The sequence below is a fragment of the Vespa velutina genome, chromosome 19 (assembly GCF_912470025.1).
Source record: "Vespa velutina chromosome 19, iVesVel2.1, whole genome shotgun sequence".
Classification (NCBI taxonomy): Eukaryota; Metazoa; Arthropoda; class Insecta; order Hymenoptera; family Vespidae; genus Vespa; species Vespa velutina.
In genome coordinates, this window is record NC_062206.1 from 4032636 (window position 1) to 4060242 (window position 27607).

A 27607-nucleotide genomic window follows, 5' to 3' on the forward strand; every position below is an offset into this window, starting at 1 on the left:
CCCATAAAACTGTAGAAAATCGCACTTATACGAAGAACGATGGAACGTACCTACGTGTACCTTCCATCCGGTTTCGAACATTGGGATCTCCAACTTTCCTACGACATAAATGCACGTGCATTATATTGAAAAGTAAAAAAAAAATAAAATAAAAAAATAAAGAATAGAAAAGAAAAGATACTTCATATTATTTTTGTCAACTATCGGATCACTACTTTGTTTTTAAAGATTTCTTAATGATGAGAAACTAAATTCAATATATTATTAAATTAATAGTAAAATATGTGCCAGAGGTTATTATACTAATTACACAGATTATATAACTTACATTACTTAATTATTTGTTAATTTTCTAAAACTTTCGTTAAGAGTTAGACTATTAAAACTTTTGTAATAGATACCGATACAAATATTTTATAATGCTTCAAAATAATTCGTCCGTAAAGAGTTAATTTCTTTATCTTTATGCTGTTATAAATAACGAATATTTTATTTTTTTAAGCAAAGAACATCGTAGACAATATTTTCAATAAACTTATTGTTTTGTTATCTTCAGCTATTTGGCAAATAACCAAATATATTACGCTATTAACAAATATATGAAAAGAATTTTATGAAATAATACTCGAATTTGTATCTTAGTTTGGAAAATAATTAATTACATACGGAAGCGCAATGCAAGGAGAACTTGAAAGAAAAGTAGAGCGTACAAATTACATAGGCACGTTTAGGCATTACTACGGGAGACGATACTAATTGAAAGACAAACGATTACAGCCCGGTACGAAACAAAGGAAAATAAAAACGGAAATATAGGTAGCGAACATTTTCTTGCATAAAAGTTACGTGTATTTATAATTATTTTGTGTATGTTGTTCAATTGTAATTAAACTTATTATCGAAGGACATTGAATGAATATTTTTTATGTTTCGATAGCTATTCGATTTATTAGGTATATACAATAACAAAATGAAAATGGTGAAACATGATAAGTTTAAACTGTTAACAAATTTTATTCAAAATTCATCATAAAATTCGTCATTAAAAAGCGCAATATTAGGTCAGAATGGTAACAAGCGTGAAATGTTAATTAAAATTTTTTCTCTAAGAAATTGCGGTCATGTGCGGAATATTTGCAGTATAACTGGTTATTATCTGCAAGAGTGTGAATAATTTAAATAATAATTAACTTCCATTTGGGTGTAGACGTTAACAAGTTACACCTGGTGTATTCCTAGTCAACAAAGTATTTTACAGCTAGATCTTAATTGAACTACGCTTTAATTAGTAAAATCTATGAGTTTACATTGTTTTCACTTCATTATGCCAATACGTTGGCACAGTTAACGCTATTATTCGTAAAACGTAAAATTAAATAATAATATTTAATGTTAACCACATAATTACTATCATCTTTTAAAAATATTATGTGTCGATATACCGATGTGTGATTTTATATTCTATTATTTGTATTGTTTTTATATTTAATTTTTCATATAAATCAAAAGAAAGAATCGCATGTTGACTTAAAGAATGAATTACAAACCAAAATAAGATAGCAGATGGCTCAACAAACTATCGATGAAAGCACTTAATCGTAACCATTTTCTTAATTACACACAATCGCTGAATGTGCTTTAAAGATCGATACAACGATACGATGAAAGTTACAACTCACTTTAACGAAGAAAATCGTCTAGACTTACACTATGCTGGTATGCCAATATTGACACATCTCTTACGAAACAAAGAGACTTGCGATATTGTCTATTCTCGATCTTATAAAAACTTATAAACGTATCGGTTTACAGCAGGTATGTCGCACATAAACGCATTCAAATATTTCGAATGGTAAAAGAATACATATAATAAAATAAATAAATATATGACATCACGAATACATTCCGTGTCATCATTAAGCATGATATTTTTTTTTGCATTTATTTTTACAAAACTCGTACAACATAGAATTTATAAACAACATATCTACGAACATGAAGTAACTTTTAATTATATTATCTATTATTATAAGGTGTCCATAATTTTTTCAACAAAATTATATAATATAAATTTAACATAATGCTAATAGCTTTTACTATTGATTTTTCAAAAATAGTATAAAATAGTGTATTAAAATATGGCAATTTACGAATTTTAAAAATAATTACTAATTAATTTCTATTTATTTTAACTTATTTTATTTTATGTACTTTACGACGTGATATATTATCCCAGATAAATAAGAGGAACTGATGATATATCTCAAGATTATAAACTCCTACTTTCAAACTTTATCTTTTGACTAGTATATGAACTATGAAATGATGCATATTCTTAGGCTTTCTTGTTATCTAGGCAAAAGCAATCAAAGTAAATGCATTTGCTTCATTATGATATTGCCATAATACCTTATTTTTTTAGACATATCAATCGCTATGATCTTTTTTTAATTAATTTGGTAGATTAAAGTCTAGATCTATTAGAATTCCCAAGAAGTATATGTTGCGGTCCATGGTGTTATAACAGCCCATGGTGGAAATTGAATTAAAAATTGTTTAAATCTTAAGGATTTCTGGTGTTTTCCATGCAAAGTATGACCAGCCAGTGCAATAGATAAAGAAGGAACCTTTTTTAGGGAATATACCTAAAATATATTAATTAGTTAATATAAAAGTATTTCATAAAAAAATTAAATTAGTTAATAAAAAACTCACATTTAATTCAATAGAAAATGTATAAGGAATACAGTCAGAGGCACAAGCATAATAAATGAAATAAGTTTCTCTACCATTCCACATAGGACCTTTTAATGGTTCCATATTTGATATACTCCACTTTTCTAAATGGACATCTTTATATGGAGAAAGGATTATACCTATATGGTCTGGACCTAAATATAATAAATTGTTTTTAGATTGTGCTACAAATTTATATCAACTTTTTTTCTAAATTTTATACTATTATTACCTGTTACATTAAAGGTAAAGCTTGTAACATTATGTTTAGTAATTTTTGATATAAGATCTAATTTTGTTGGAACATTTATAAATGGTGCAGGTCCTGATATCCAACTAGTCTTCCTATAAAATCATAATTTTATTAAAGATTTTTTTATAAAGATAATTTTTAACTAATGATAATAACAATTATATATATATATAACACAAACTACCTAAAAAAGTATATGAATATATGTTTACCATAAAAATGTTGTAACTGGCATTAAATATGGTAAACCACAATATAATTCTTTCTCACAATCTTTAATTGTTGGTGTAACAGCATTAACTTCTGGTACCATAGCTTGTACACTTTGAGGACTATTCATATCTAAGTCAACAAGCCAATATCCTGTTCCGGAATATCTAAGACTACCATCAAAATTGTAATATTGTCTTTGTGTGTGCTACATATAAAGAAGAAAGAAATGCTTCAATATATTGCGAATGTATATGTGAATAATGATTAATTAATTATATTCTGGATTTTACCGCTATCATAAAACGTTGTGGTGCAAGAGATAATAGATTGCCACTATAAGGAAAACCAAGAGGTGTTAGAATTAATATACCAATAGCTATCAAAAATATTCCTGTTAATACACTTATAATTCGTTCTGCATTCTTTATTAAAATTACTATAGGCATCTGAAAAAAGTATTTGAAAAAATATATTATATAATATAAAGACAATAATAAAAATGCACTCTCATTATTTATAAAAAGTAATTTATATAATAAATATGAAGTATAATACAAACCAACTTACCGTAAAACTAAATAGTAAGCAAAATAATAATGACAATATATTAGCTATAACAACTTCAGAGTTAAGGCTACCTCCAGAACGTCCCATTATGGGAATAAAAAGATACAAAGCACCAATTGTTAAATAAAATGATTGCATATAGGGTAAAGTCAGCATTCCTATGTGGTAACAAAGCCATTTCCAACCTATGGAATTAAATTATATATATATATTGTTTATATGATAAAATATCTATATATATATATATATATATATATATATATATATATATTGTTACATGATAAAATGTCTTTTGATAATAAGAATTGATATAATTTAAGATAAATTAATACCTCTCCATTTGTAGAAAAAGTTAAGACGTAATATATTTCCAATAGCAGGAAAAAAAACCCAATGTAAAGGTATAAAACCGGATTTTATCTTAAGTAAAACACATAAGAAAAGTATTATTATCCATGTAATAGAGTATGCATCGCAATACATTTGATACAAAATCCACATGGAATTTATTTCCTGCAAAATTCAAATTATTCAATACGTACAATATAATTTTTTGTAATTTTTACAAATACTATTATATATATTATACAATTTCCATAAAATTGAAAATCTTCACAAAATATAGATTAATTGGAAATTTAATTACGTTTTAGTTGCTTTTACTTTTGACTAATATTACTTTTATCTATTAATAATATTACATGATCACAATTTAAAATACTGTAAATACAATGTGATGGATACATAATCATTTACCTTCTTTTGTCGAGTTCCAACGTACGAGAATAAAATCATTGACATGAAAACAGTTGGACAAACATATAAAAAAAATAACCATGCTGGTCTTACATACCAACTCATAACTTTTCCTAATTTCGTAAGAGTTAGTGCAATTGCTGTACATGTAAATGAAGATAAAAGCCATGAACTAACAATAATAGCGATGCACATTAATAAATTTTTTAGATATGTGAACTTTTTGGCATCTAAATAACAAGATATAAGTTTATATCAGTAATATAGAAAAGAATAATATCATAAAAAACTTTTTTTGCTCTTATAGTCAATTATAACAATACAGATATTCATATTTACCTCTGCGTGCATTTTGCATATTCATATATACAGAATATATTCCTATAGAAATACTGAGAACATTTATTGTACTTGAAATATACAATGGCCATCTGATCACGAATGCACCTAAAAAATCAAAAAATACAAGACTTTCTACTGCATTTTGTGATGTTCTATCTGGTATAAAATCCTCCAGCATTATTCCTTGAGCAAGAGCAAGAATATTATCTCCAGTTCTTTGTAAAGATCCTAATGGTATTTGATCTACTGTATCAAATTTTGTATGGTAAACATAACCATTAGTTGACCAAGCAAAGTCTACACCTGGACAAAATATATTAAATATAAATACTTTGTTAATTATATTTCTAAATAAAAATAAGAAATATATATATATATATATATATATATATATATACTACCAGAAATATTTCCAAAATCTCTAAATATTCGGAAATCGGTATCTCCAGGAACAATGCCACTTTCGAATATTTCTTGAGCCAAGGACGATGCAAATGGATATGGAACTGATTTGGAATAAATCTGAGAAAAAGAATTATTATGAAATAAAATCAAATATATATAATGCATGAAATAAACAGATATAAATTTGAAATACCTCCAAAATCCATGGACTATCAGGACCAGCTTGAAACAATAATTCTCTACCACCTGCACCACATGCTTCTAAATTTATAAAAGTTCTAATCTCTTTAGCCCAAGAATGTTGCGTTATAAAACCATGTGAAGCCTATGAAATAAAAATTATATCTTTCTATAAATTTAAATTTGCTTAAATTTAAATTAATCTGGAAGTACCTCTAATAGATTTTCCTCTGCTCCATTAAATAAAAAAATAATATTATGCTTTAATAACTGTGGACTGTAAGCCATTACACGTAATATTTCTAACATCACAGCACATCCAGCAGCATCATCGGAACCACCTATCATTATATGCCATGATATTCTTTGAATATATTAAGAATAAATCAATTTTGCTTGGAAACAATGTTATTACGTTACATGAAATACATTTACCTGGACTCTCTGGAAAGGTATCAAAATGACAATTCATCAATAAACTATGCTTTACTGGATTATGTGGCCCAATTTTAACAACAACATTCTGAACATTTCTATATACATTTGTCATGCCATCTAAAAACTTCAATGGAAATGATCCACTATGTTTTGTTATATCAAGCGTAATTTTATGATTTTCATGCGCCTTATTAACTATTTCATTAATTGCTATAGTTAAATATTTCACGGCTAACACTTCGTTTTCATAACTCCCAACGATTCGTGGACCAATAGATGTAAGATTTATTATGTGATTACGTGCTCTCTCGGCAATAAATCTACCAGGATAAAGTTCTTCATTTTCTATCATACATGCTTCTGGTAAATTTTTCTCAAACGCAATAATAATGAATGATACAAATAGAAAAAAAGTAAGCACAAAAAAAAGATGTGGAGTTTCATTTGGCAGTATATCTTTTCTCTTAGAAATAATTCTATTCTCTCGTGAATTACTATCTGAGTATCTGCGTGTAGTATGCTGGCGCAATCTGACTCCATCTCTCTGAAACTTAACATATTTTCATACTTAAAAAAAATAGCTAATTTTATATACAAAATAAATAAATAATATCATCTATAATGTTCACTAAAGTACTCGAAAAATGAAAAAAAGCCTTACCATGATGCTTTATTATTTATTTTTATAGAACGTATCTTATCGCGAGAAGAAAATTTTAGAAAACGTTGAAAGAAATATAATAAGAATTTCACGAACGAAATTGCGTCACGTTACTCTGCAGACTGCATAGTACCGCATCGAAAGCAACTTTTGTGCCTTTTAAGTAAAAAAAGTTATAAAGCACGCACTGTTTCTTTCCTCGATGGTCGTTCTTCTCGTTATTTTTATTTACAAAGTCAACTTTTTAAATTATACTCTATTTTTCTTTGATACGATTATTCAAAACTGAGGAATTAAATAGTTGTACATTAGAATGTGTTTTTCTTTTCTTTTTTTTTTTCTTTTTTTTTTTTTTTTTTTTTTTTTTTGTAAAGATGCAAAGGTGAATGACGATTATATCTAATCTTACTAGAATGATACGTACTTTGTTTTCATTATTATCTCATCGTTATTGGTCTCTTTTTTATGTAATCTTATTCAATATTAATGAATCTACTGTCGCTTGTATAAATTTAAATTAGGTTATGACAAAGATTCGACATCGTCGACGAGTATATCGTTCCTTGGAGAGAAAAGGATATATTCAACATTAATAAAAAAAATTCACTGATATTAATAAAAAACAAATTAACTTTCAGTTAGTTTTTCCAAACGTTCGTTTATCATTAGGTATTCAAGCACTTGACGGTACACATAGTACGATTCATAAGGAGATAGCGGGTTTGTTTGATATACTCGATGATACGTATAATACACATATGTATGTTATATCTCTGTTATCATCTGATACTACCTATATACGTATGTAGAATAATATTGTGTAATACGAAAGCATTTCTTACCGAATTCTGAAATTCTAAATTAATTTATCATTTCAAATTATTCAAAATCACTATAATATACCTTTCATTAATATATAAATTATTTCCTTTTTTGCTACAAAACGTATTATAAAATACCGATATATATGGTTCTAGTTCGCGCAATTATTATTATAAAAATGTAAATTGTTGCTATTTGTTGATTTGTTGAAATTCAATACAATAATTTACGTATATTACAATAAAAGAAAATATAATTTTTTTAAACTGTGGATATACCTAATATTTGTAATCGTCATAATAAACTTTGTTATTAATTATATCGACGTAGAAAGTTGTCCAGTATGTATAAGTAAATGATAAATAATGGAAGAATTAGGAGGTTAGATGGATATATTGAAATGTGATGATTATCAAAATATTAAAACGATATTTGTGACACAATGAAAAGGAGTAAAATTTTAACAAACGTTTAATTTTATTAGTTTTTGATGCTTTTTTACCATTAATTGTGGTGAATTTCACGTGTATCTAATCATCACATTTAATCATTTCCTCAATTATATACGTAACAATTATATAGGTAAATGTCTTTCGATATTTTTATAGAAAAAAGTTTTTTACGATATAAATGTGACATGAAATATATCAGAAAAATGAAAATTATAATAAAATTGACAGTACTTAATAATTTAATACTACGTTAATACTATAGTATTTACATTTATTATTAAAAAAGTAAATCAAGATCTGCAAAACATAAAGAATTCTATTTAAAATTCATAACGAAGAATTCAGTAAACTTTATCATTTTAATGTGAATAAATTAAATGTGTTTTAGACAAAAATAACTTAAGATACTAAGTATATAAATCTGTTAATAACACATGCCATATATAAACATTTTATCAAGATCGAATATACATAGATTATAAATTTTTATGTGTGTTATTAAACATAACATATATTAATCAAAATATGTTTATTGTTTTATAGATATAAATATTATTTGATAAAAATTTAATCTACAAATAAAATAATATTGATAATCTAAAATGGAAAATATTATACTAATAAGCTGGCTGAACAAGATATTACTATTATTCTGTATAGCAAGTATATTATTGTGTTTAATTATTCAACAATGGGTTGGAGTTATATCTGTACCAATATATATTTCACTTTCATGGACTGCATTTGTTATGATCGTATCAATGTGGCTTAGTTGTGTTTTACTTAGATTTACATTAAAGAGAACTGTGCCAATTAATATAGAATTTATAAAAAAATGGATTTATAAAAGATTACCAAAATATTTAGAGTTAGAATCTTTGAGCACAACAGAAAAACATAAGATTTCAATATTAGAAAATAAATGTAATAATAAAGTACATAGAAAAGCTATCAATACAGAAAATACCAATAGCTTATCTAATGGAGATTCCTTATCAAAAAAAAAATATATATATGTAGATGATATAATAAGAAAAATCAACCTTGATTGTATAGATGTTTGGTACAAAAATATAAGTACTGATAAAGCATTTCCTAATGAAGCCCAAACATTATTAAAAATGTTACTAATAAAAATATTGCAAAAAGTTAATTCGATAGATAAATTAAAGCTTGCTAACAAAATGGCTGATGTAGTATTATTACATTTAAAAGAATATCGTAGGTAATTATGATTATACCTGATAAATTATATCTTATAACACCATTTTGTTTTCCTTTTATTTCAATTTTTTATACATTTTACAGAGCATTGCGTAGAGTTGAAAAGGGTACTTCTACGAATCTAGAAGAAGCATACAGATGTTTACATCCTGGATCTCGAAGTGTACTAACTTTGGAACATATATTTCATCGTCTAGTTACTGTTTTAGCTCAAGAATTTTTACAGTGGGAACTAACTAGTTCATTACCTTGTAAATTATTAGTATCTATTTTAGCCAGAAAACTATTGACAATGATACAAACAATAAGTTGTCCTAATTGGATGTTTGAAAGTTTATTAAAGTTACTGCAAAGTATATCAAAAGAAGCCAGCAAACAGTGGACGAAAGATGATGTAAATATAACGTACATAGACATAAAATGAAATAATTCAGTAAATAATTGCTATTAATTTCAGGACATTGTTTCTGTAGGATTGAATGATGGTATAACATTTGCAATGACTACGGTAATACCACATCCTCTACTCCAACCTGTAATTTCTAATAAGTCAATGACAAAATTTATGCAAGAAAATCAAAATTTATCATTGCCAATCAATATTGAAAAACAATCTTTAAGTTTGAAAGGTTTAACAGTACAGCATAGAGGTCTTTGGGCAGATATAAATATATCGGAGATGGATTCAGAAATTGATAATAACAGAATATCACCGATATATGAAGAACCTACAGATTTTGCCACAACTATTGCAAGACTAAGAAATTTATTACAGCAAAAGTCTACTGCAACTACACCATTGTAAGTTATGAAAGCTTTTATAATATTTATATTATTCATTTAAAATTTATTATTGCAGACGTACAGAAGAAAAATCCTATGTAATATGTGAAGTTAATCAGTTTATAAATTTATGTATACCATGGACAGAATTTCATACAACAGCAGATGGTTCACAGCAATTATTATATTGCATTCAATTTGATGATGTTGAACAGCGTGGAGTAGATTTATTTGAAACTACAACTGCCACAGTTAAAAGACAACATTCTGACTTTGTTCAATTACATAATTCTCTGGAAGAGGGAAGATTATATAGAATTTAATAAATTCAATTTATAAATTGATCTATAAATATAAATTTATTTATTTTTTATAGATACCATCAATAGCCAGTACTATGTCAGAATTAGAATTGCCAGAAGGTGGACGTGTTGAGATGGAAACTTATTTACGAAATCTCTGTATACGTTTGGCCAATGAATGTCCAACGCAATTAAGACATTTTTTGCGACCAAGTAGTAATGCAGGAAAAAAAGCAGATATAGTTGCACCACGATTTGATAGATTTTTAGCTAAAACTGTCAGCGGAGTATTCAATACTTTAAAGACAGTTGTACCTGGATTTGAAATAGATTCAGAAGAAGAAGTTATGCCATTACCAACATTGATACCTTTATCTGATATACCATGGAGATTCGTAGAAGATATTAAATCAGTGAGTAGATATATTGCTTCTTCAGTCGTATCTTATTCAGTCATATAAATTATAAAAAAGGATTGTAAAATCATAATACAAGATATATTAGATTATATTGTATTATTATCATTGCAGAAAAATTTAGCATACGAATTGCAGCAATTAGTGGCTGAAAGAATCGATTATTGTTCTGTAGATACAGCATACGAAGCAGTTGATAGTATGGAAGGCAGTGGAGATTCTGAATTAATGGCAAATTGGTGGGACATAGTTAACACTCCTTATGATGGTAAGAAAATTTAATCAATTCTAGTTTAATAAAATCTATAATATTTTATACCTTATAGAAGAAATGGAAGAATTAGATTCGAAATTATCTTTAACATGTGTTGTTATCGATTTAATTTGTGAGGTATTGACTGGTATTGGAAGTAACAATGTGTTACAACAAGAAGCTGTTGTTCGATGGGCTAAATTGTTATTTGGAAATGTCACTGAACCTCTTATAGAGGTAATTATTATGCCAATATATAAAATATATAAAATATTACTATTTGTTATGCATTTATATATATGTACATAATTATTTCCAGAAAATTATTTCGAAGTTATCAGACAATTTAAGTAATATGTCATTTACATGTAATTCACAAAGTAACGTCACAGCAGAATCTGTTATACTTGTAAAGGATAAAATATTTGAAATATTGCAAAAAAAAATCCCAAGTGATATGAAACTTATTTTTGGGGAGGAAGATACACAGAAGATTCTAAAATATTTACTTACTTCATATGAAATAAAAAAGATTAATCTGGATTTAAATATGCAAATGTTAGATGTCTTGATGTCACAATTATTGATTTCCTGTAAAACAAATCATGATTTATATTGATTATTATATTTTGTGTAACTTGATGAAAGAGAAGTTTACATAGTATAAGAAAAATTAATCAAATACTTTAATAATGTATTAGAAAAATGCTCTGTGTATGTAAATGTTAATTGCATGTTCATTAAAAAATGAGAAATTGTGTACCTGATCATGTATTTGCAATAAGAAATGTCAAGTATTTATTTAGTACTATCTCCTGCAGAATAATAAATAATAAGGATTATATGTAATTTGTAAATCAGTATGATGTTTCTATATCAGTGTTTAATAATATGAATATTTAATGAATCATCTTTGTACAGTATTTTTTAATCGAATTTTAATTATTTTCAGAATAACTTTTTTTTAATATATGTCTATATATGTGTATTGTTATAATGTAATAGCTTTTAAGATAATATAATTTTCTGTATTGTTATTTATGTCTATATATTTCTGTAAAATATATCTATAAGATGATTGTATTGCAATATTAATCTATAGGTTATGATTAAGTAGTCTTTCTAGAAAATATGTTACGTATAAAAGAAAACATTAATATGTACATTGTTATAGATTTAATGTAAAATAGAGACATATACCAAAAATCATGTATTATAATTTATGATGCATACAAAGAGTAGAGATACAATAACGTACTATTAAATGTTGCAGACCATTTAATCTTCTTTTGTTGGTTCACCTTGACCTTTTTGTTTTTCTAGTTGTGCTCTAAAATTGCAATACATTAACTAATATTTAAGAAATTATAATGGTTAATACTCATCAAAAGTATAACTAAAGATACATCATAGATGTGTACAATCATGAGAACAAGATACTATTAACCTTAAAATATTTATTACTTAATATATACCTTAATTGTTGATTAAAATCGTCTTCAACATCGTCATCATCCCAATTATCTTCCCATACACTAATATCTTCATTATCTTCATCTTTTGCCGTCCAATCTGTCATATGATTCAGCAAAATAAAGGTTATGTTTCAACATATGTAATGTGCTATTTTAAATATTAAAAATTTAATATACACCTTCTGCTGGGAATTCTTCGAATTCATCATCTTCTTCAAGTAATCCCAGATCTACTTTGATTTTATCGTTTTTACCGTCAGTCATGTTAAAGAATTTACTTGTACAAGTTATACGAATCACAGTTATACATCCGCTATTATAAATTCTTTATGGTGGGGATACCCTCTCCATACGGCCACAGTTTCTCTTTCCATCATTCATATATTTATCTCTTCGTATTTTCTATGATAATAGCATTTGTAGTGGTATATTACAAAAAATTTGAGAAATCAAATGTCACAAATTAAAAAGTTGTCAGGATATTAATTAATTATCAAATTAAAACAATTATTAATACAAAACTATTGCACATTGTATAAATAATTTACATAACATTATACGTAGCGTGATTAAATATTCGTGCTATATTTACCACAATTCTTTCTGGTTATTTATATATGATATATTTTATATATAAAAAAAAGTAACTATAAATATTATTGAAGGAACTAAGTCTTTTCTTTTATGTGCAGAATATGTTATGTATATATAATTTATTAGGATTAATATATACGTATTATTTTTGTATATACAAAATCTGACGCTCGAAGTATTATCAACTTCACGCTGTTGCAGATGCTTAACTACAAATGGCAGCATGTTCATATTTTAATTACCATTAGTTTGTTGTTTACTAGCTTACGAAAGCATATCGTTCTACGTCGTAATTAAAAATAATTATTTCAAATGAAATTTAAACGTAATAGTATTATTGCTTTATATTTAGTCGAAAAATCATAACCAGCTATTGTTCGTGAGTTCCAGCATTTACGTATGAAAATATTTGTATATTTAGCTATACTATATAAAGCGTTACAGTAATATTGATAGCATCGCAAAATGCCATGGAGAAAAACAGCAACATCATCAGAAATGGTTCGAAAGCTGAAGTCTTGAATTCAAAGAAATTCACGTCAGAGCGCAATAAAATTGGCTAAAGATCTGAACATGTCCGACAGAAGTATACGACAGATACTGAATAATGAACTTAATCTTTTCGCTACGGACGCATTCTCCGGCGCGCTACACCTGCTGAACGAGCCGGCGCGCTAAAAGTGTGCACTTGCGGAACAACAACAACAATCGCCCGTCATACGTTCAATACCGCGGCATCTTACGCAGAGAGAGTGTAATCGCTCGTAGAAAGGAAAGGGTTAAAAAATTATCGCATAATGCAATTAGAAAATATAATTTAATAATGTAATTTCGTATGGAAAGTTTGAAAGCACAGATATACACAAAGTCTTACCTCACATGTCTTACATTGGTCTGGTGTCATCTTTCGTTGGATACCATTCTTAGTACAAACAATACACTTTCTCAATCCACTTTTTCGTTTTGTTTTCACTAGTGTAAATCGCTGGGAAGTGTCTACCAGTAAGCCTAAAAGGATTTTTATCCGCAGATCTAGGAGCGCTTTGTCTAAAGTCGTCTTTATGGTATTTTCGTAAAATTTGTCGTATTAATTTAAGATGAAAAGCAGCTACAGAAATATCTTTTCCTGTTTTGTATTTATATAAACAATAAGAATTCCAAACGGCAATATCTAACAAATGAAAAAAGTACTTATTGTATTATTTTATAAATTTTCTGATAGATTTAATGGAACTAATAACCATATCACATTTGTCGACAGCGTCCATTGACGAATTATAATCGACTATACATTTGAGTTTACGTATAAATTCTTGAGTGTTATAATTTCTCTTTCCTGTACATATAAATTCGCTAGTATGGAAAGAAAACATCCTTTTTATCACGCCATTTAAGGGCCAGCAAATTACTCGATGTCCGAAAATCAATCTCGCCTTTTTTTAATTCTCTGTCTATTATAGGCATTCTTTTTCGCCTTGGCTTTACAGTCCCACAAGCATTTGTTACATTTGTATCTAATAAATTAAAAAGAGCAGGACTTCTATAATAATTATCGACATACAATGAATGACTTTTCCCCAAGTAAGGTTTCAAAAGTGTCAAAATGATATTTCCTCTTTTGCCAATTTCTTCCGTGTTCTCTGTTACATGTAAATCACTACCTGTATATACGATTGTATCTAGTACGTAGTCCGTTTTACAGCCACATAATACGTACGTTTTAATGCCAAATCAGCTTCTTTTGGCCGATATATTAAAAGATAGTCTGCCCTTATACAGTAAAAGACTTTTTATGCATAAATTTTGAAAAGGATGAAATGAGTTTTTAAACGATTTTTGAAGTCTGCTTGAAACACTGCTAATTTTTTGCAAACGATTAGAAGACTTGATTATTATCAACAAAATGCAACATTTTTAATAAAACTAAGTATCTATCTCTGCACATAATTTTGCTAAAAATATCAGTTTTTGAAAGTTTATCTCTAGACCAATACTCGCTAAGCCGTAATTTTTTGTTTCTCAACATTAGTAGCGTACATGCGAGAAAACAGTACAGCTCGTCGACAGCTTCGTCGACCAATTTTGATGTTAGGCATGTCATCATTTACTGTACGTGCCCAATAGTTATTTGTCTTATCCACAATAAAATCCACAAGATCATGTGAAAAAAATAATTGAAAATAATCTAATATTGCAAAGGAGAAATTTCTCTTCTGTCTGAAGTCCAGAATTGGAAGTATTAAAATTGTGAAATGTTAATTCAACATTCTCCATAGCCCATTGGATATTATTAAAAGTAGTTGATGGCAAAGCATCTTCGATGTAATCATCTTCTGATTCTGACGTGCTAAGTACATTTCTCCGACGAATATTGATTGCCTTCTTTCTAGTACAAATATTATTTATTGCAGTATAGCTATCGGAATCCGGTAATTTATCGTACATCTCATTGCTCTCGTTTTCGATGGAGTAGCAGTTTTCTCTCCTCCTTTTGTAATTCGTATTCATTGACTTTGAGGTGTGAAAAATAAACGAAAAATATAAAATGCAATGATATAAAGAATACGAAAAAATTAAACCACATACCGTGCAAATATTTCGAAAGTGTGAGCGAGCCTAAACAAGCGTGCTGCCGAAATGTTATTTTTATACTGCTGTTCATTTTATCAGTCTGAAATTTTATAGCGTAAAACAAGTGCAAAATGCTTGCGATGGATAACCATGGAGATAACATATATACTCTGCTCATGAAAGTTCATGGGTAACTTAAGTCACCGTTCGTACATAGTGAGCGTCAGGCGTTGGGTGACTTAAGTCACCGTTAGTAGCGAAAGGGTTAAGATGAATCCTTACAAGATACAAAAAGTACAGGATTTAACCCTAGTACAAAAGGCTGTTTGTTTTCAATGATTAAAAGCACTGAAAACCTTGTTCGCAAACACCGACTTCGTAAATTTGGTGTTTTCTGATGAAAAAATTTTTATAAAAGAAAAAATTTAACAATACATTAACAAACAAAATAACCGTGTGTAGTTAAAGGGCAAATTCAGCGACATTTTAAACAGTAAGTTGCTATGAGGAAACAAGTGCCTAGTTCTGTGATGGTGTGGGCTGCTGTTACAGCAATTGTACCAACGAAAGGTGTTAAATGATGCATTGATTCCTTGGACACACGAACAATTCGATGCAAACCGCTGGACATTCCTATAGAACTCGACACCGTTCCATAAAGCTCGTTCGATACAACAATTTTTAAAAAATCATATTCCACATTTCATTTCTTTGCAGCAGTGGTTTCCATACTCGCTAGACTTATATCCGATGGACTTCTCCATATGATCCAATTTGGAGGCTACAACAGAATATGAAAGTGTGGAAACATAGAAATCAGCGCTTCGTCGGAAATGAAAATGAATTCCACAGAATCTCATTCGTGCAGCGTGCAATGATTTTATTGGAAGACTTGATGCCATCATCCGCATCAGAAGTAACCATATCGAACAGTGACATCACTATCATGAAATCTAATGTGTTTTCTACATTGTTTTAAAATATTAAATAAAAAGATTCATAATTGACAAAACTACAGCATTTTTAATTGGTAACGAACGCCGAATCCTGTATATATTTCAACTACATAGTTTTTATTTTTCACAAAATAGATTATATGATATAAATATATTACATTTAAAAATAAGTTATGAATTTAATAATGTTATATAGCAAGCAGATCTATAATATTTTCATGCAAGAATAAATTTATATATTAAACATCTATACATTCTAGCAGAAACACAGATATCTCTAGTTTTGTAATATCTTGATTTACTTTATTTATTAACAGACAAATGCTAAGTGCTTTGTACTATTTCAGTATATGTTACACTATGTAATAATGAGCATGTAATAAATAATGATACTAAGATTGCAAAAGATAATACTGATAGATATGAGGAATGTAAATATTATTTTTGTCAATATCTATATCAAGTTAGCTAATTTAAAACAAGTAAATGAGTATCTTTTATGCAAATATCAGGACTAGTTTTTTATGTCAAGATGTCATTGTCATCTTGACAAGAATATAAATATGATTATGCAAAATGATTTTTGGAAGTTTGACATTCACTTTAAATCTACATTGTTAATATTTCACAGACTTGTAGCTTTGGTTTCATTATTTTTCCATTCTAATCCATTAAAATTTGCTTTCTTTTAACAAAAGCTTTAAACTTCTGGACTGCAAGATCTTGATGAAGCTGGTGTATTTATATCCATACAAATGTTTTTGTTACACTGTGGTTCTCGGGGTTCCGAAATTTCAACTTTTTGATTTGTTGTGGTTTCGTCATTTCTTATTGCACATATTATATCAGTAAGAGCAACTATATAATTTTTAGCCAATGTGAGAGTTTCTATTTTTGAAAGACGTCTTTCCTTAGTAACATGTGGAATTACTTCACGTAGAGACTAGTGTAAAAGGGAAAATTTTAGAATACTACAAATATCTTTTAAATTATTTACAATAACAAGAATTAGAGAAGATGTCAATATTTACCTGGAACGCATCATTCAAACTATGCATTCTCATTCTTTCTCTTTCATTACTTTCTAATCTACGAAGTGTCCTTTCTTTAGACGTAGACGCTCGTGGAGACTTTGATAATTTAAATTTTTCTGTTTTTCTTGATGGTCGATGTACTGTACCACTATCTTGTACTCCTTGTCGAGTCCACTTTGCTTCCCAATTACTTTCACCCGTTACTTTAGATCTCATTATACGAAGCAACTGTATTACCAAATATGCATATAATCAATTTACATTTATTTATATAATTGAAAATATCTTTACTTAAGGTAAATATGTTTACTTGAAATATTTATGTGTCAAATTTAATATTCATTGATTTTATATATATAAAAAAAAAGGATCGTATAATTCAATATTTTTTAAAAATAGAGATATCAAATGAAAATTTAAATATATAATGTACATACAAATATTTGTATATTAAAAAAATTATTATATTTTAATCAAATTGCCATATATAACAAAATAAGTTTTTATAATAAACTTGAAAACTCGCTAAAATTATTAAATATATGAACGCACTATAATATAATATAAAATATATATTTTTTAAAATATGTATAATTTTATTTATTATATAAAAAATTAGTTGAAATTGTCAAATTAAAAAAAATAAACTAAAGGAGACTGTCTATTACAAATATTATAGCAAAGCATACCTTATATTTTATTAAGGGATCTTTAACAATTTGAATCGTTGTTCGAGTACCGCGTGTACTTGTTGAGCCACGCTGGAAGACTGTCGTCGCGACTTCGGGGTGCGGTCGGCGCCACCTTCCACCCCTCAATATTGCACCACCTACGGCGTGGCTAATTTTTCATCATTAAATGCTAGAATATCTTTTTAAATACTATCTATTGATAGAAAACAAAAATTGAAATCTAGATAAGTATTATTTGTTAAAATTTCAAATAAATTAGACCGACCAGTTTTAACAGGCAAAGATTTATATTAAATATGAATAAATAGTCTAAAAAATCAAAAAGATGCACGAGTTAAATTTTATGTCATGAACTCTTAGATACAGTTGTTATATTTTCGATTTTAATTTCTTAAACTAGTTTCTATTCTCTTATAATACATTTTTTATCGCGCAAATAGGAAAAATTCAAAAAAGAATTTGGTCTTACTCCGGAAAATAAGAAGGATGTATTTGAACGCACACCCAGTATATATTATAGCATTTTGAATCTCTACATATATGATGTATATATGTGAGCGGCTACAGGTGGGCGTATGACGTAATTCGCCCACGCGGGGTCTTCTATTTGCTTATTACCGCTTTACCACTAACTACGCCAGTCAAGAGTGTGTATTAAGAAAAGGGTGCGCGCGTTATATTCATACATGGTTTCAGTTTTTCAAATCAAATCAGTTTTATATCGTATCAGTTTTATAAGTTAAATCTCAATGTAGTTCAAGAAAAAAGAGGAAAAAAATTTATAACAATCATATAAGTAACGTATATATATATGTATATATATATAACAACGTTCATTTATATATATATATATAAATGATATATATATATATATAAAATTTATATATATATATATATATATAAATGAACGTTGTTATATTTTATCAAATATTTGAAAAAAATGAGTAAGATAACTAGTAATTATTTGATTTGTTTCTTCCAGACATAAAATCTATAAGATCTTTAATTATAAAATTTTGATTTCAACAATATGATTATGATTACAATATAATTATATTATACTTAATAAAAGATAAAGAAAAAAAAATTATTAAGATCTATTATTCTTAACAAATTATTTGCAAGCTTTAAAAAATATTTTATTTCTTATTCTCCAGTTTTACATTTACCACAACACGTATTAATACGTTTCTCTAATTCAAACTTCTTATGATTTGGAGTCCATGGGCCTAAACTAGCTGCAGAGTAAAAATCCATAGGATATGCTTGATTTTTATCATACTCAGCCATCTTCAGCGCGACTGCACCTTCATAAGGTGTAAGAAAAGGTTTATGGAAATTAATGCCCCAATCGATGCTGAGACGTGGACATGCAACCTTAAAGATATGAAAAACCACCTTTTTAAATATCATATTTTAAATGAAACTCAAAACAATGTTTAGATGAGCTAAAGAATTTTTTTTAATTACTTTTGAATTATATACCTGTATAAAACTATCTACATTTTTGAATAATTTAATTTTATCTGGGAATATTTCTGAAAGTAAAATAATAACGCTTTCCTTTCTTAAAGCTTTCAACTTATTTTGTAAGTGATCCACAATTTTCGGATGTCCCTGCCGACCTAAAGTCCCAAGTATCATTCCAAATATTTTAGCATTCTTTGTTAGATTTATCGCCAAGAGTCTTGTTTCGCGCATTTCTTTGTGATCATAGAATTCTTCTGTCATCTTTTTTTCATAAGGATCGTATTTAAATGCTCGTAAATTTGGATTTGCAATCATAGCAGCTTCAAGATGAAATCTACCATCTCCTATATAAACAATAGCATCTGCACAATGTATTTGTGGTGCAGTGCAACCTAAAATCTTTAATAATGGTTTATATTAATTTAATATATAATACTATAACCTATATAAGAGTAAATAAAGAATAGAAAATAGAAGAAAAATCACTTCGCCTGGACTCAATGGTTTACTCTGCGGTATAGAAACTTCATATCCATTTTTTTTCAATTCTATTGCAATAGCTTGTAACGTTCCTACAAACTGTATTGTACTAATGAGTGATATTTTTGAAATAACTAATAAAGTAGCTTTAATGCTTTCTATACAGTGTACAATGTCAATACTTATATTAACAAATACATATAGAACTTTAATTCCAATAGTTTGATCAATGGGAATTAGACAAGAGTGCCCATAATGAATCATAAAATCTGCATCTAATGCTCGAGCTGTGTAATCATCTATGCAACATGCACCTATAAAAATAAATTTGTAATAGTAATCAAATTAATATTAAATAATATATATATATATATATACACATATTTATAATTATATTTTACCATACGTTACATCACCCATAATAATAGTTTCTGCATCTGTAAAATTTTCAATAATATCAGCTATAGTTGTTGCATACATTAATAATCCTTCAGGCATTTGCAAAACGACCCTATTAGCTTTAATTTCTCTGATTCTCCATATAGATTTATGTATTTCAAAGTTGTAATTATTAGGTAATGCTGCAATAGCTGTATTCAATAAGGGATCATTTAAAAGTTCTTGTGGTATCTTATTAACTTTGATTGGAGCTTTAAATACTTTGCGAACTGGTTTTGCCTTAATTACAACAGCAGATTCATATTCTGCAATCATGATTATATTATTTGCTTTTATTAAAAGATCATGTTATCATTATAACTCATATTATATTATTTAAGTGTATTTTTTCTTGTGTTTATTAAACACAGGAGCTATTACATCTTAGAAATCATTTTTGTAAGCACATTATTTAAATAAAAATGATTTTAACTAAACTTCTTCGCTATATTATTATCAATTCTGAAATTATTGAATTTTTATATATACAAATTTGTAATTCATTTATATATTATACTACAATTTTCTTATCACTCTAATCATGTTTCTGTAAACGTTGGTTATGATCAAATATAATTACCAACATAATAACGATATGTGTTCAACTAAACATCAGTACTTGCAACTTAGTCTAATTAATAACTAGAATTGTCAACTTAATAATCATAAAATTTTTAAATGATTATTATGAATTCGTATTGAAACTGACTTGAATTGTAATCATAAGTAACGTAAAATGAAGATTGTCTTTACCAAATTTTGATTGGATAATAATTATATTCATATTAATATGGTCCAATCAGAATCTCACATGAGGAATTAATTTCTCAAAAAATGCACATATTTAAAGATTCTTATTATTATTTTTAATCGATTGATCCTTCTTATTATTTTTTTTATATATGTTTAATATTAATGACAAAGATAGACATAGTCAAGTTGAATTCTTATGATCATAATATTATGAGAAGATTCGTGATCAGCTAAAGAGAAGGAATTTTGTTATTTGCTATTACTCTTATACTCTTTTACGTGATTGGTTGGATTTGATTTGATCCAATTCTTGCGTGTCAGTTTCTTATATATATGTTCACGTAAAGATCATATGGACCACGATAGTCGGTGCGACGTTGATTTATATGTTTCATTTTATTATAATAAAATGAACTTCTAGAAATGTTTAAATGTATAATTGTTTTGATGTGATAACATTTTTTTATGTTTTTCTTCTTTTTTTTTATCTAACAACAACTATTCAAAATCAATGACGCATAAGCCATTTGTAGGATGATACACAGCATCATTAATGTGACATCAAATCTGTCACGCTTACTGTACGCGTTTTGAAGATATTTGATTGTTAATTTCACAATTTAAGAGACGTTAATGAATACTTTACTTAATGTTCCAATCATTTCAAAACCTTAATACGTTATAAAATGTTCTCAATCATATAATTAATTTTATTTGCATAAACTACATACATAATTTTGTCGATTTAACTGATTGAGTAAGTTATATTCTTTAGTATAATGTACGCTAATATTCTTAAAAGGAGAAGTAAATGGTTTAAAGTGAAAAATTTTGAAAAAAATTATAATTACTGAAATGTTCAGAACATTATTTTTGTGTGGTGTGCAAAGAAGTGAGATTTCTACGGTTGTTTCGTTTTAACTATGTAATTTATCTAGATGCACTTGTAACGTCCTTTAGCTTACATTTTATAGTGATTTTATACTTTCAAATTTGATAGTTTCAAAGATGCTGGAAGTAGGTTTGCGTGTTGTGCGTGGTCAAGATTGGAAATGGGATGATCAAGATGGTGGAGAAGGCCATGCTGGTACAGTAGTAGAAATTGGCAAACCACCATCTGGAACTTCAGCTTCTAGTCCTAATCCTGCTGATAGAACACCTGACAAGACTGTTATCGTTCAATGGGATCATGGTTCTAGAAGTAATTATAGAATTGGATATCAGGGAGCTTATGATTTACTTGTCTTTGACAATGCAGCTATTGGTGTAAAACATTGTAATATTATTTGTGATGGATGTAAAAAGCGTGGTATAATTGGTATGAGATGGAAGTGTACAGAATGTTCCGATTATGACTTATGCACACAATGTTATATGGCAGATATACACGATTTAACTCATACTTTTCAAAGATTTCAAACTCCTACTTCTATAGAGTTAGTAGAGTTTAAATATGAAAGCTATAACTTTTAACTTGTTAACGGTTTTTGCTTTTTTGGATTTTTATAAATTTTTATAAATTTACATTATTAATAGGATACAGCTGAGTGCAAGAGAAGGTTGTACAAAAATACCGTTGAAAGGTATTTTTATTGGAGCAAAGGTAGTTCGTGGACCAGATTGGGAATGGGGTAATCAAGATGGAGGTTCAGGTAGATATTATATTAGTGTTAAAATATTTTGTGATTGATTTATTAGCAATTTGTATATTTATGACATTTGTTAAACATAATTTTTATTTTGTTTTAATAGGTAAAAGTGGAAGAGTTATGGATATTCGTGGTTGGGATAATGAGAGTAGTCGTTCGGTTGCTACCGTTACATGGTCCATAGGAAGTACTAATGTCTATCGACTTGGGTATAAAGGCTGTGTAGATTTATGTTATATAGAAGAAGCCACTGCTGGTACCTATTATAAAGAACACCTTCCATTTCTTGGACAACCTATAATAGTATATCCAGACGGTAGAAACGATTCTATGTTGAATAGAGGCAATACTCCCAATGTTGTTGTTTCTAGTCTTCGTCATTTGACATTTAACATTGGAGATAAAGTAAAAGTTTTAATTCAGGTAGAAGCTCTCAAAGAAATGCAGGATGGTCATGGTGGATGGAATCCACGTATGGCAGAATATATAGGGAAGGTATTGCAGAATAATTACATTAATTGATTGTTAAATTCATATATGTAATATGTTAATGTATCGCGTAGATCGGTACTGTTCATCGGGTAACGGACAAGGGAGATATTCGTGTACAATACGAAGGTTGTAATAATAGATGGACATTTCACCCTAAAGCTTTAACAAAAGTAACAAGCAAAGATATATTTTCTCTTGGAGATATAGTTAAAGTAAAAAACGATTTAACTACGGTAAAACATTATCAACGAGGACACGGAGAATGGATAGACGTAATGAAAACAGTGTGTATTCGTAAAATATTGTTTCTTCTTTCTACTATACTTCTACTATATTTCTATTATATATACAATATTTGTATACACATCTATATATAATTTGTTCTATTCATGTGAGTAATATATGCACTGTTCATGTGAGTAATATATTTTTTAAATGAATTATTGGTAATTTTACAGGCTCTTGGAAAAACTGGAAAAATAATAAAAATATATTCAGATGGAGATTTACGTGTAGCATTGGATGGTCATACATGGACGTTTAATCCTTTGAGCGTATCATTAATGCCACCTGGATCACATAATGTACCTGTTATAAATGAAGAGGCAGATAGGAATAGAGATCGATCAGGTATAATTTAATATAAGAATAATGTGAAATATAAGGTAAAATATAAGACAGAGAAGTATATGTTTAATTAATATTTTTATTTTATTATATAGTCGGTGTAACAGATAATGAAGTAGAAAAATTATTACGAGATGCTGCCAGAGGAGAGGCAGGTGTTCATGCGGTAAGGGAATTTTTGAAAAAATATCCTGGTAGGGTGGATGCTCGAGCTGGTGGTCCTGGTGGTGAGAAAAAAACCTGTCTACAAGTAGCTGCGCATCAAGGGCAACATGATCTTTGCATTCTTCTTCTCGATGCTGGAGCTTCTTTACGAGCAATCGATGAAGATGGGGATACTCCGCTACATTATGCCGCATTTGGGTAAGACAACTCTTGTTTTGATTATGATCGAAATAGCTTTGAAAAACAAGGAAATAGTCTATTAAAAAAATATTATATTGCTTACTTTTTCACAGGAATCAACCAGAAATAATGGAATTGCTTTTGTCGCGAGGTGCGGCTATTAATGCTGTAAATAATGGTAAATGTAGTGCACTACATGTTGCTGTAAATAAGCAGCATGTTCAATGTGTAAAAATATTGTTACGTTATAATTGCGATGTAAATCTGCAAGATTCATATGGGGATACTGCATTGCATGATGCCATTGGAAAGGATGCACTTGATATAATCGATGCTCTTTGTGCTTGCGAAAGGATAAATTTTACTTTACGTAATAAGCGTGGTTTTAATGTTCTACATCATGCTGCCTTAAAGGGTAATGCACAGTAAGTATGCAGTAATCCGTTATTTGTTTATATCATCAATTGATTCTTGATTGTTTAGATTTTTTCAACTTGTGGATATAAAGTTGGTTACCATTACTGGTTTATTTGTCTAGTGCTACGGAAAGACTTGTGACACGAGCACGGCATTTAGTAGATGTGAAAAAGGAAGATGGTTTTGCAGCATTACATCTTGCAGCATTGAACGGTCATAAAGATGTGGCTGCTACGCTTCTCTCTCCAAGTGGCGGTTGTGCAAAAGTAGATCTACGTAATAACAGACGACAAACAGCCCTACATTTAGCTACTTCGCAAGCACACTGGTCCTTAGTAGAGTTACTTATCAATTATAACGCAGATATTACGAACACGGATGAAGACGGAGATACGGCATTGCACATTGCTGTAGCCAAAAGTCCAAATCAACCGTCAACTATACCGACGCCAGAGAGTAGCCGAGATTCACCTATTATTTATGGGGTATTATATTGTTTATTATCAAAAGCTTATTTGCTCTTAGATATAAAGTAAATTGTTAATGCGATACAATAATAAGAAATCATGATGTGTGCAGATTTGGCAGACTTTGACAAGACAAGGAGCAAAATCTGAATTAGCATTGGCTTGTTTTTTAGTAAGCGTAGATAAAACTCGTACACTTCTGGAACACGTAAAGAATTCGAAAAATAAGACTCCTTTGGATCTTCTCAATGAGGATTCACAAGTTGCAGTACTCATGAAACTTTTAAAATCTTATGAATATCAAAGCAACAATACTCAACTTGAGTAAGTAACATTATTAAATTTTTCTCTTTTTAAATTTGTAAATTATTAGATCTTTCTCTTTTTAAATTTGTTAGGCATAATAAGTAAAATAATTTTTATTAACAAACAACATTACAGAGTAGGAAATAATTCATCATCCAGTTGCACGGAAACCACAATACATCATGGAACTACCACATCTGAATCAGAATTATCTCGTGAGAGTGTCAAAATTAATTCTGCCGATTCTGCTGAATGCTGCGTTTGTTCACAGTTTTTAATTAACTCGAAAGAAGAATCTCGATTTGATCCTAGTGGTAGTGTCCCTTTTGTTAGTTGTTCACATTGTAGACACAAGCCAAACAAATCACAAATAATTCAAGGTAAAATGCGTTGAAATAATAATCATATTGACAAGTTTTACAATTTAATAAACATTTTTAAAAGAATAAATATGCTATGTACTTGTAATATCTTCGTCAGATGACCCAACAGCGATAGCGAATATACCCACAGTTAAAATGGATAAGAAAATAACAGACGTTTCATTGGATTATAAAATAAAAGAAGATAAGCGAGACGAAGAGAAGGAAAAGGAAAAACACCTCGAACGATTACGTTATTTGGAAACTAGAGTGGCTGATCTCGAAGAGGCAAATATGTGTAGTATTTGCATGGAACGTCGCCGCAATGTTGCATTTCTATGTGGACATGGTGCTTGTGAACATTGTGCAGCACCGTTAAAAACATGTCATATGTGTCGTAAAACTATTACTAAAAAAATTAATCTATATTAGGGATGAAAGTTATAAAATAATTATAAAGAGAGCAACATGAGAAATTAAATAAATGTCAGACTCTATACAAAAATAGAAAAAATAAGTAGAAAATTAAGTTCCTATTTGGGACTGAAAATTATAACTGAAACTTAGTTGAATTTCAAGCATTTGTTTAGTTTGAGTCGTCTCTTATTTAAATATATATATATATATATATATATATATATATATATATATACAAAAAAAAATATATATATATATATATATATACAAAAAAAAATATATATATATATATACAGGTAGAATTTGGCTCTTTATGTATTTTTATGCGTAGAAAAAATATAACTTTTTATATTATAGCGTGTAAAAGTAATAAGATATTTTGAAAAGTAATCAGTAATCTATATAATGAATTTTAATATTGCGATATACGATCAATATAATTCTCATTTTTAAATCAATTCAGTGAACAATACAAAATAAAATAAATTTGTTATATATATTATTGATTTACTAAAAATAAGATTTATTTGTATGAAGAGAAAGAGAGAGACAGAATTTTATTTGTTATCTTTTTACCTATTACCTAGGCTTTTCTATCGTCGAATATATACAATGTGAATACCATAGAATGACTTATTGTTAGATAAGTAATTGTAATGTAATATTTCAACAATATTTTAACTTTACTATGTTTTTACGAATGTATGGAATTTATATTATGCCCTCAATAAATATTAATTATTATAATAAAACGAATGTAAATTCAAATTCACAAGAAAATAGAAATTGTGTTTTGCAATCTTTTGAATTATACTTTACGTATGCCTTATTCCTATAAATTATTTATAAAGATTGATTCAAATTGATTATATAAGATAAAAAATACATAAGATAGTAAAGAGACCCTCGATAACTTAAGCTTGAAGGTCGATAAATTAGTACGATAAAGAGTATAATTAAGTTGTATAATTTTAAAAGTATACACTAGGTTGTAAAAGTATACAACTTAGAAATCAAATGCAAAAACAATTTATATTAAATTTATAGCTATTTTACAATTGCGATTCAAAAAATACTGGATATTGTGCCAAACAAATTTTTTAATGTTTTGACGTTTATAACAGAATTAATTAATATATATTATAATATGATAAATAAAACTATGACAATAAACCATTACATAATAAAATACAATGAGAAGAATTCAAACGGATAATATTTCAAACATTTTATTAATCAAAATGATCTATAACCTCTTA

At 28.0% G+C, this 27607-nt stretch overlaps 6 protein-coding genes across 18 annotated transcripts; 2 read left to right on the top strand and 4 right to left on the bottom strand.

Moving 5' to 3' along the window:
- Positions 1-1870: 1870 nt before the first annotated feature.
- Positions 1871-7527, bottom strand: LOC124955627 (endoplasmic reticulum metallopeptidase 1-like). 8 transcript variants are annotated; one of them, XM_047510316.1, is made up of 15 exons: positions 6976-7527; positions 6552-6836; positions 5888-6440; positions 5666-5793; positions 5466-5597; positions 5269-5389; positions 4865-5170; positions 4526-4755; positions 4102-4282; positions 3770-3954; positions 3493-3648; positions 3202-3407; positions 2969-3081; positions 2716-2891; positions 1871-2645 (listed from the first exon to the last, which is right to left on the bottom strand). In XM_047510316.1, the coding sequence occupies exons 2-15, from the start codon at positions 6552-6554 to the stop codon at positions 2481-2483; spliced, it is 2655 nt and encodes an 884-aa protein (XP_047366272.1). In that variant the 5' UTR covers positions 6555-6836; positions 6976-7527; the 3' UTR covers positions 1871-2480. The 8 variants fall into 8 exon arrangements, with proteins under 8 accessions (XP_047366272.1, XP_047366276.1, XP_047366279.1 ...); XM_047510320.1 differs by having other exon boundaries at positions 5888-6434; positions 6740-6836; positions 6976-7522; XM_047510323.1 differs by lacking the exon at positions 6552-6836 and having other exon boundaries at positions 5888-6434; positions 6976-7522.
- LOC124955628 lies at positions 6954-11713 on the top strand. The gene is made up of 9 exons (XM_047510324.1): positions 6954-7955; positions 8369-9050; positions 9134-9443; positions 9507-9850; positions 9909-10134; positions 10209-10547; positions 10665-10818; positions 10877-11040; positions 11123-11713. Exons 2-9 carry the CDS (start codon positions 8428-8430, stop codon positions 11420-11422), a joined length of 2460 nt encoding a protein of 819 aa, XP_047366280.1. The 5' UTR covers positions 6954-7955; positions 8369-8427; the 3' UTR covers positions 11423-11713.
- LOC124955629 (26S proteasome complex subunit SEM1) lies at positions 11061-12644 on the bottom strand. Of its 2 annotated transcripts, XM_047510325.1 has the most exons (4): positions 12458-12644; positions 12279-12375; positions 12062-12133; positions 11061-11394 (listed from the first exon to the last, which is right to left on the bottom strand). In XM_047510325.1, exons 1-3 carry the CDS (start codon positions 12540-12542, stop codon positions 12082-12084), a joined length of 234 nt encoding a protein of 77 aa, XP_047366281.1. In that variant the 5' UTR covers positions 12543-12644; the 3' UTR covers positions 11061-11394; positions 12062-12081. The 2 variants fall into 2 exon arrangements, with proteins under 2 accessions (XP_047366281.1, XP_047366282.1); XM_047510326.1 differs by lacking the exon at positions 11061-11394 and having other exon boundaries at positions 11965-12133.
- On the bottom strand, positions 12464-18684 carry LOC124955630 (neurogenic differentiation factor 1-like). Its single transcript, XM_047510327.1, has 5 exons — positions 18595-18684; positions 18123-18273; positions 17431-17661; positions 13115-17342; positions 12464-12680 (listed from the first exon to the last, which is right to left on the bottom strand). Exons 3-4 carry the CDS (start codon positions 17647-17649, stop codon positions 17100-17102), a joined length of 462 nt encoding a protein of 153 aa, XP_047366283.1. The 5' UTR covers positions 17650-17661; positions 18123-18273; positions 18595-18684; the 3' UTR covers positions 12464-12680; positions 13115-17099.
- Positions 18685-19242: 558 nt separating this feature from the next.
- On the bottom strand, positions 19243-21312 carry LOC124955702 (2-(3-amino-3-carboxypropyl)histidine synthase subunit 1). 3 transcript variants are annotated; one of them, XM_047510517.1, is made up of 5 exons: positions 21267-21312; positions 20477-20779; positions 20082-20389; positions 19611-19994; positions 19243-19502 (listed from the first exon to the last, which is right to left on the bottom strand). In XM_047510517.1, exons 1-5 carry the CDS (start codon positions 21295-21297, stop codon positions 19272-19274), a joined length of 1257 nt encoding a protein of 418 aa, XP_047366473.1. In that variant the 5' UTR covers positions 21298-21312; the 3' UTR covers positions 19243-19271. The 3 variants fall into 3 exon arrangements, with proteins under 3 accessions (XP_047366473.1, XP_047366475.1, XP_047366474.1); XM_047510519.1 differs by lacking the exon at positions 21267-21312 and adding an exon at positions 21094-21244 and having other exon boundaries at positions 19596-19994; XM_047510518.1 differs by lacking the exon at positions 21267-21312 and adding an exon at positions 20895-21084 and having other exon boundaries at positions 19596-19994.
- Positions 21313-21589: 277 nt separating this feature from the next.
- LOC124955701 (E3 ubiquitin-protein ligase MIB2-like) lies at positions 21590-26563 on the top strand. Of its 3 annotated transcripts, none has more exons than XM_047510513.1 (12): positions 21590-22023; positions 22267-22702; positions 22803-22918; positions 23019-23410; positions 23479-23691; positions 23866-24037; positions 24130-24397; positions 24493-24804; positions 24918-25281; positions 25376-25587; positions 25705-25949; positions 26050-26563. In XM_047510513.1, exons 2-12 carry the CDS (start codon positions 22275-22277, stop codon positions 26361-26363), a joined length of 3036 nt encoding a protein of 1011 aa, XP_047366469.1. In that variant the 5' UTR covers positions 21590-22023; positions 22267-22274; the 3' UTR covers positions 26364-26563. The 3 variants fall into 3 exon arrangements, with proteins under 3 accessions (XP_047366469.1, XP_047366470.1, XP_047366471.1); XM_047510514.1 differs by having other exon boundaries at positions 21590-21847; XM_047510515.1 differs by lacking the exon at positions 21590-22023 and having other exon boundaries at positions 22325-22467.
- The last annotated feature ends 1044 nt before the right edge of the window (positions 26564-27607 follow it).